This window comes from Ornithodoros turicata, chromosome 2 (assembly GCF_037126465.1).
Source record: "Ornithodoros turicata isolate Travis chromosome 2, ASM3712646v1, whole genome shotgun sequence".
Lineage (NCBI taxonomy): Eukaryota > Metazoa > Arthropoda > Arachnida > Ixodida > Argasidae > Ornithodoros > Ornithodoros turicata.
The window spans coordinates 134681475-134691491 of record NC_088202.1 but is presented as its reverse complement, the minus strand read 5'-3'; the positions used below and the strand labels follow the sequence as shown (position 1 = coordinate 134691491).

The 10017-nt window shown below is 45.9% G+C and overlaps 1 protein-coding gene across 1 annotated transcript; it reads left to right on the top strand.

Moving 5' to 3' along the window:
• Positions 1 to 8055: 8055 nt before the first annotated feature.
• Positions 8056 to 8793, top strand: LOC135385059 (uncharacterized). The gene has a single exon (XM_064614235.1). It carries the CDS (start codon positions 8056 to 8058, stop codon positions 8791 to 8793), a length of 738 nt encoding a protein of 245 aa, XP_064470305.1.
• The last annotated feature ends 1224 nt before the right edge of the window (positions 8794 to 10017 follow it).

Genomic DNA, 10017 nt, shown 5'->3' with positions numbered 1-10017 from the left:
CACAGTGTGGTTAATGAGGAAGGAAAGTATTTTGAGTACTGAATAGCAAATACCGAAAAAGGTATTTTAAGTACGTTAAAATACTTGTCGCAAAAAGTATTGAGTAGAGTACCAAAATACCGGAAAAAGTATTTAAAATACTGTATTTTGAGTACGTACTCAAGATACGTACAAGTCTGGTTCCGGTTGATACGGTTCGACGCAAGCGACGTTATTCACGGTTTGCTAAAGCTCTCTATTGTGCGGTGCAATCTGGTGTCATATCCAGACTCCATATCATACTGATCAAAATTCGATAAAGGCATCAAATGTTATAGGTTGAATGTGTTCGCATGGGACCTGCAAGCAGCGAACTGGCTGTGGTGACTCCACGAACTGGCGTGTCTTCTGATCGACCCCCACACGACTACAACCACAGTTGTTTTGGGATGCTGAAACGTAAAGCTAAAAAAAAAAGTTGGGAATAAAGAATTTTATTGACACGCGCATGAAAAAAAAAAAAGTGTTACAAAGTAGCAACTCACGGACCTGAAACGTTATCATCGGGCTTGCGCACCAATCTCAGTCCCTCCACAGGAGCCATTCTGTGGCTTTCCATGGTCATATGTAATAGAGCAGGGTGTAACTTTCTGGTCCTTCGTTTGTGACAAGTGTTCCCACTAGTTCGGAATGTTTATCTCCCACCCCCACGTACTGAGTTTTCTCCCTTCATTTCTGTTGATTTTTTTTTCCAACTAACTGGCGACAAGTCGTCAGGGGCAGCCAGTCTGACTTCGTCGTGATTCACGTCCACATTTCATTTCTTCCTGTATCACATCACACTGCAAACACCTCATCCGCATGTCATCAGTACCCTGTATCTGTTATTGTTCTTTCCAAAAGCGATAAAACCCCAGTGCAGGGGACACGGACAAACAAAAGACACAGACGAAGCGCTGACTGACAAACACCTTTAATGGCAGAGACAACTGCACACAACCGACCCCTAGTGGTAGCCAAGGTTTTATCGCTTTTAGAATGTACCACTATGGTGAGCTAGAATGACTGGTGTGCTTACCGGCCTATCCAATGCATGGGAGCGCTTGGTCGCGGCCTTGGCACTCGACCACGTGCGATTGTTTACATGGATGCGCTGAAGCTCGCTGCGCGCCTTGCGGAAGGATTTTTGTGGAGATCCGAGGTACTCTTCTGTTTCGTATCACATGACCTTTCCGAGAAATGCAGAGGATCGCACCGCGCCGGCCGAGAAACGGAACAGTGGCGATGGGTGGTTTATCAAGAGCATCACGAGCTCAGTGCAAGGTCGTTGCTTGCTGAGGTTATCTCTCACTCTCTTGCAATTGATAATTTGTTGATCACAACAATGATATAAGCGATGCAACAGTGGTCGGTCTGTGCATATCGCCGTATTCTCGCTCAGACTTGAGGGATATTTCCGCTTCGGGGAACCCTTCAAGTAGGATTGGCAATGCGTTGGGCGTTCGCTCGCAGCGCGTGCACAATCTATAAGCAACTTGTACAACTTGTACCCCGCCGAAAAGCTAATAGCCTCCTCAGCCGGAATTGTATCCATAACCTGACCCCAAGCAACTGAGGGTTTTAGTAAGGGGGCCTCCATAAATCACTGATTGTAAAATACGCGTACAGTTGGTTAGACGAAGTGCGATAGCTATTCCTTGCAATCTAACCGTGCTTGTTTTCTCGCATTCGAAAGCGGCTATCGTATAAGGACCGCGTCCAGGCGCAAGTATGCAAGGATTGTGTATCGAAGGCAAGGGAAGGGCCGTTACAGGACCTCACAGTATTACCCGAGACAGCACGGTTTCAATAGAGAAAGCAGCAGCAACAAATCGTATATTTTCTCATTTCACACAGTTTTCAGAAACCGTTTCTCGCAGTGATTTACAGGTTAGAGCGCATGAGTCGGATTCGTGCGTAGTGCAAGAATTAAGGGTTTGTGATGCATATTCTTTCGCGTTTTATTAGGCCGGTAAGTGGCCGGGATAAGTAGGGAAGCGCACCAAGTGTGCGGATAAACACTTTTCCACGGTTTAATCACGGGTCAGATAAACCCTCGTTGCCTCAGACAAACGTAGGACCACGCAGTGCTTTACAGACGATTGCCTCATCAAATACCGCGATCATATGTACTACACCGCAATGTAGCTGATGCGATATAAATTACATCTAAGCATGCGACATTATCTTCATTTGTTATCTCTTAACGATAAGCAACCCGACGTTTCGTTGCTTTTCTATTCATCCTATTCTGAACCCCTTAGCTGGTGTACGTACAAGTGGAAAGAACTTCGGCGATAATGTGCCTGCTGGTCACAGTCACATCATAACTACTGCTTGTTGCTCGCTATTTTCAAGAAATGAGACTCCATGTAAGAACCGAAGGAAGTGTGTCTGGGGAACCCACTCATTGTCTTAGCCCGTACTTGTATGTGTACATCTCGCGCTTTTTTTATTGTACACACCAGCATATAAGGCCAATAAAATTTCTTTATATATAACGGGTTTGTTGAATGCCAGTATTCAATAGCAAGCAATGGAACAGCGTCGCTAAAGTTGGAAGTAAGAACGACAAGATATAATCTGCAATAAAATAAACGTTATACCGTCCTTGTTTTCCGAATATTCACCAACTGAATGAGTGAAAGTGCGGGTAGTCAGACAACAATGCCGAATTATGCAACAGCTTCGTTTGCAGCGGACACAAGATGACGAAAATAGCAGCCGCGCTCGGCATGTATCATGATACCTGATAACAGCGCGACGATGTCTTTCTGGAAGTGATAAAGATTAGTGAAATAACGGGGGGTAACCCTGAATGCTGTATCAAAATAGGACGGTATACACTGTCTGCGTAGCATAAAAGGTGGTGGATACTACCGAGCGACCTGCCTGCCTGTATGGTGGCACATACTGCTCGGGCGGGGGCGGTGGGGGGGGGGGGACGTTCTGGACCGACTTCATAGGCAACTGAGCTGACATTTGTCTTAAAGTGTACGAGCCCAGCCTCAGACAGCACAGCTTCCTCCGAGATTCGAACCCGGGTCACCTCCCAGTCTCGGCATGCCATGTCAGCATAAAGGGCACCTCACATTCTGACACATAGTGACCCCCAGCATCAGGAGGGACGCCGCAGATTTACCAGCGTTCAGGGAGTGGCCCGGACTTGACCCCCTTTGGAGTTGCTGGTTCTGTTGAAGCTATCTTCCAAAGTTTGGGCGGATTTGTTAGGAAGACATCTGCCTGAGCACTACAGTTATGAAAGATATATATCTCTCTCTTTGTCAGTCATGATGTACTTTGCGAACTTAGCTGCTCTGTGGTGGCGTCCATGAAAGCAAGGTACAGATCACTGCTCAGCATGGAGCGAACACTAAGAACTGTTGTGCTGAGAATGCGCCCCCGTTTTTAGAGACGCTCACCTCAGCCAGTATAGGACGAGTCTATTCTGCTGGAACTGTTTTTGTTTTCCCCTTTGGTACGGGTACCAAATTTACAAAGCCGGGAAAGGGGGTTTCGGTAAAGCCGGGAAAGGGATGGAGCAGTGACATAGTGTATAAACCCTGTTCAGAAATCGTAAGCAAAAACTATTGCTTCTACGACGAAGGTATAAAAGAGACAGTGTTCCTACAGGTTGTGACTTTCTGTCTACACAGGATCTCACCTTCTACTACCTCTTGTACGATGTTCACGCGTACATAGTACACCCCGACTTTTGCTTGTCAAACGACGCGATTACACGTTACGAGGTAAATAAGGAGATGTTCTTCAGCTTGTATAATTTGATGTCAAGAATTGGCTGAGGTATCTGACTGATTTTCCAAATACTCTGCATCTATTAGTACATAACGCTGTTTTTGGAAATGGCGCCTTAAACAAAAGTTCAGGGCCATGAGTATGGAATGATTTGTATGACTTTCAAAGCGTGTGCCACGATGGTCAGTCTGTCGCGCCCAAAACTTTATACATTGTGCACCAGTGTATCATTGCATTATATCACAAGCGCATCATGTTGGATTGTACAACAATGGCGTGTAACACATCCTGCAGCCAAAATTTTAGCAGCCTTCCAACATGTGTCAAAACGGAGGTATTTTATTACCAAACAGGGGCTGGGCATATACACACAAGCAGCAAGCAGCAAACCAGTATGTACTTTGCTGTGAGTGCAAACTACCTCAAGTACACCTTTATGACTATCGAAGTCACTTCCATGTACATTAATTTATACATAACGCATCTGTGTGATGTACCCAAGGAGACTGGAATGGAATGCCTTTGTGCTACCTCACAAAACATGTGAGAGCTTCACACAGAATTGTACATAACGATGTGATGTGATGTGAATAAAGAAAAAAATGGGGATGTTAGTTTCGACGAAGTCAAACTGGCTGCCCCAGTACACTTAGTACAGAAAGTTCAATCCGATGATGAGATGATGAAAACACAAAGGGATGATGTCCAGAGACGAACAGAGATGATAATGGAGTTCAACGTGTAGGTCAAAAGTTAGAGTAGAGAGAGTGTAGGTGTAGAGCACATAACGAAAATACTCTACTCAAGTTACTTTACCTTAAGTGCTTTTGGGAGTAACTTGGTATCTTACAAATACTTTTAAAAGGCAGTATTTATTATCCTGACTTGAATACTTTTTTAGTATATTAATATACAAGCTTGCAGCAGTCCACTCCATTCCTCCCTTTTATTTATTTATTTCTTTTTTCTTTGAGTTATATATGGCTAGGCGAACACCCTCTCGAATAAAGTATGTAATTACAAGGTCACTAATTACCTAAATTCATTTACTAACCTCTTTAATTAAGGGATTTCGCGCAGAAGCGATGTAGCAGAACCAGAGATATTCCTTATCCCCCGAAGAGAATTATCTCCCGATTATCCCAAGAAGGAATCGAAAGGCATTGAAACACTGCATTTACAGCAACATTCCAAAACGCGAACTTCTCAGTCCGTCGTAATCATATCTCTGAAGCGTGACGTATCAGCACGCCCACATTTTTTCTCCCTCCCCCTGTATCTGCCAGATTGCTTCAATTTCGGCCATCGCGGGAACTCCCTGGCGCTCCCAGGTGCTCTTTGCGCATGCGGTCACGTGGCCTTGAGGGCGCAAGAAGCGGCAGCGGGCCGAGCCCTTGGTAGCCACCTATCGGCAGGCCCGTCGTCACGACCCGGTTTCAGTCGCCGTTCAGCACACCATTCATTCTAGCTCACCATAGTACCACCAAACAGCCCGGTTTTTATCGCTTTTTAACCTATTGTTCTTTCCACGCGCCATTTACGGTGGCAGGCCAAAGTTCGTTCTCTAGTATTAACAAGTATTACCTCGCAAACGTCCAATCAAACACCCCCTTACACAGAGCCACCTGTTGTTAGCTTATAGCATGTCTCGCAAACATCAATCACATAACCTCTTATTCAGAGCCAGCTGTCGTTAGCTGATATAGAAGGTGACACCTTGTCACTTTATCTGGGAGGTAAGGGAGAGACCCTGGCCTAATAAATATATCCCCTTCCTCCCTCCTGAACATATAGCTGACATATAGCGCTAGCGATAAAAGCCCGCGCTTATACAAATTAATGAAACAGGCCCGTGTCCGTTGTCGCTTTGCAAGTCATACGCCACAACAATACAATGACCGAGATTCACCGTTCCAGTCGGACGAAGATGGAAGCAAGCGTGTACGACAGCTTGTTACTTCAGGAAAGAAAAATACACCGCCGGTAGTGCAACAGAAAGACATGGTTCTTTTTTTTTTTTTTTTTTTTTTTGTACGAAGGGACCAGACGATCGTCGAACTGTCCATGCGAAACGATTGAGACGACTTGGTACCACCACTCCTACACAGGAAAGAAAAAAAAAATGAGAGGAGCGACATTTATAGGAATTATAGTTTCTGGTTGGCCTGGATTATCTGCTCCCGTAACGTTGGAAGAGTTAGCCCGGTCTCGTTCCGCTGAAACGTGCATGTTTTTCTTTCTTGTTTTTTTTTTTTTTTTTTTCCCTTCTGATTGCTGGTCTATACGCGAGTAAATAAGTGTCCATTCACTTATTCTCGCAGTCTAGCCGAGAAAGTTTCTGTCCTTTGTGGTCGAATTTTCTTTCCACGTCTTCGTGACGTCATCGTTTTCTGTGGCGGTTCCTCTCAAACTGAAGTAGTATATAAGCTTCAAGGAAGCTTGCCACTGTGTATTCTGTGGAAGTTCCTCGAGCTAGCAAAAGCTCAGCGTGAATCAAGACATGGTAAGTTGAAGATTCTTAAGTTGTCAAGCCTCATCGTTGGCTGGCTTATGGCAGCTATTTGTACGAATTATGAACGATTTCAATATGTAGAAGAAACTGGGTAACTTGCCAATGTTGTCATTCGCACGCGCTTCGTCATTTTCTTGACGGGCTTCCACTCTTGGCTGCTGAACTGCATTCTGTGGATTCCAATCCCAGTGCTGATGTCCTTTCATCAGCTGCCGTTCTTTGACTTGTACGCACAAGTTTCGGATCTACCCCAATGCATATTCTCGTGCAGCAGGCGTGAAGTGTATGCATCTCATAACCGCATTAATGCGAGAAGCATGTAAAAAGGGGCTGTGCTGGGCGCCATGGTGCTGACGTATAGGGTCTCTGTTTTTCTTTCATATGCTCCACGTGCTAATGCGCGTGCATTCTGTCTGAATGAACGTGTTTAGCTTAGAATTTGTAGTGCGGCGATTAGTCACGTAATGCATTAGAGGCGGAAGACAAAGCTACTCTTACCCATCTCAGCAGTTCTTTATGTCAGGCGGTCTCGCGCGGAAAGTTGTCTGAAGCGATTCGCGCAGATTGAAAGGTTTCCTCACGCAGCATCTTCAACGCGCGGAATGAGTATCACGAGCTAACGGTGCTTCGTGGAATCTCCCGCCAAGTACTTTTATGTACCTCCAGTAAAATAGTCGGAACGTCATCATTTTGTGTGTGTTGTCTCGATGAATATCTTAGTGATATATATAAGCTAAAAGGAAGCTCGCTCTTACAACGGCAAAGAAGTGGTGATTCTCGGGAGCTAAATGAAGACTTCGCTTGTTATGGTGCGTGACTTTTGTGTACCAATAGTTGCGACTATAATTGTTTTTTTGTTCTAAATAGTTGAAACCGAAGTTTCCCGCGGCATTGGCTATGTGCATGAGGTACACTCAGGTAGAACGGAAACCCCACGTTCGCTGCGCTTGAGGAAACGCTATTTACGTTACATATCTAACAATGCTGAGGAGTGCTTATACATGTATTATTTCGTTCAGGATATTTATGATGTGTGTACTCACTGCCAAGGACGTTATCAGTTTTCTCAAAATTTGGACGACACCCATAGCTCTAGAGCCCTCTATCTCCGACTGGTCAAAATGGGGCTCTCTGACAACAGCACCTCAGTTGTTTCTTTCTTCCATCTTCTATTCTATCTTCCTCCAGCTCGGAGCAATCCATCCGACTTGGAGCATTGGTACAGCCAGTCGGAGATACCATTAGAACAAAGAAGAAAAGTCAGGCAGGTGACAAACGGCAACTATTTTAGCAGGCTGGCTGCCCTACAGGACCTTCACGTAGTACCGTCACGTTAAGCTTTTAAACTCTTGGCGGGCCTGCTCAAAAAATCTACTAGCATCGGTGTTTCCGTAAAATACACTGGATACAGGAGGAGAGATAGATATATTGCATGTTTCTCTCTGTCAGCGCCCGAAGGTTGTTTTTACGAATTCCCGTATCCAATTCATCATTTACTGCGCTATTAGTTTTACTTACATTCACTCAGTACAAAGATTAGCTGGAAATGATCACTCGATGCGTTTTGCAGAACGTAAAACTGACAATTCAGTTATGGTGGAGATCACGTGCAAGACTACTATACGTTTTGATACGTTAGTTATCGACGTGCGTATGAAACGGCAGAAGTGCACTTATTAACATGTTCAGGAAGGAATGCAGTATTACAGTAAATCGTATCATGCACACTTATTGCGCATGCGGCTATTGAGCACTTAATTAAGAGCAATATGTGTTCAACGTTGCAGAACTACCTGATCGTTACCTGCCTGGCCTTGACGGTTGTGGCTATTGCGATGGCGATACCGGGTGGCTCTGGTGGTTACAGTGGAGGATTCGGCGGTTACGGGGGCGGTAGTGGAGGCTATGGAGGAGGCGGTGGACACGGCGGAGGTGGAGGAGGCTACGGTGGACACGGTGGCGGTGGAGGAGGCTACGGTGGAAAAGGAGGCGGTGGAGGAGGCTACGGTGGACACGGTGGCGGCGGCGGAGGCTACGGTGGAAAAGGTGGCGGTGGAGGAGGCTACGGTGGACACGGGGGCGGTGGAGGAGGCTACGGTGGACACGGTGGCGGAGGAGGAGGCTACGGTGGACACGGGGGCGGTGGAGGAGGTTACGGTGGACACGGTGGCGGTGGAGGAGGCTACGGTGGACACGGTGGCGGCGGAGGAGGCTACGGTGGAAAAGGTGGCGGTGGAGGAGGCTACGGTGGACACGGTGGCGGTGGAGGAGGTTACGGTGGACACGGTGGCGGTGGAGGAGGCTACGGTGGAAAAGGTGGCGGTGGAGGAGGCTATGGTGGACACGGTGGTGGTGGAGGAGGCTACGGTGGTCACGGTGGCGGTGGAGGAGGCTACGGCGGCCACGGTGGCGGAGGCTATGGCGGTTCTGGAGGAGGTGGATACGGCGGAGGTGGATATGGCGGCCACGGTGGCGGCGGAGGTGGTGGTAAAGGCTACGGGCGCTAGATAAAGCGGACACGCAGCAAATTCATGAGCTTCATTTGTGTTTTGCGGTATTATTCTGTTTGGGGCATATACTACGTGAAAGGTGCCATTGGCCGTGTTTGGATACTGTGTCCCTAGTCAAATGTTACAAATAAACATTGAAAACCTGACTTCTTGCTTGAATTCATCTTCACGTATCAACCTTCAAATTTGATACTAGGGCATTACGGAGTTTTCGCTGCATTCAAATATACGTGCACATGACATTTATTTTGTTGTGCTACATAAGTATACACTAGTAACTAAGTTACAATTAAGTCGCAACTCCAACTGGTTACTTTTCCACGCGTCCGTTCCGTAGTGTCGTTTTGTCGAGGCCTCAAATACGCTGCCGTGTTCCCCACCAGGACTTGTGAAAGATTATGTAATCGCATACGCAGCCAGGATGAGTGGCTTTAGACTAACGCCGACAGTGCAGACTTGAACAGTAATCTGAGAAGAGCAATTAAGTTTCGTATTTTAAGTACTCTCGCGAGTAACTTGGTTTTCTGCAAAATACTTTCAAAGAGCAGTATTTAGTAATATAACGTAAATGCTATTTTCAGTAACTTCTACTCATTTTCCAAGTTACTTCGAAGATACTTCTCTGTGCGGGAAGCGTAGGTCGAACGAAAGATTCTCTTTTCTCCCGGCAATGCGCTGCATATGCTCTACCGTCAGAGATATTCGGGACATCCGCGTCCTTCTTGGAAAAGGGTAGCGACAGCACTTCGGGTTTGGGAGCGCGCATGAGGCGATGTGTTGTCCTGAAGGGTATATGCTGAGTAAATCATTGAGCCCCTATCACTCGGGATTAGAAGACCAGTGCCGAAAGCCGTAGCGAGAGACGGCACGTAAAATATTAATAACTCTTTATGAGGTTAAAGCAACGATAAGCAGAAAAGCAACAGTGAATAATGTCTTTTCTGTGGAGCATTCATTCGTACCTGAAGAGAGCGCCTGCATGCTCAGTATTGGGGCTAATGTGCAAAAAAGAAAGAAAGTAAAGGAGAAACCGGCTATTAGATAGTAATTTTCAAAACCAGTTGTTCCTGCGAATTAAATCAGCTTTTTTGTTCATGTCATTTTCAACTTCACGATCTTCCATCTGTGACGTCAAGGTATCTGAAACTACAACGAGTTACTCTTTTAAGAGTAGTTTATACTCTACCTTAAATATTTTTAAGGCTTGGTATTTACTACTGT

Bases quoted from the DNA above. Each gene is read 5' to 3' on its own strand.
- LOC135385059 (XM_064614235.1), top strand. From the start codon at position 8,056: ATGTGTTCAACGTTGCAGAACTACCTGATCGTTACCTGCCTGGCCTTG.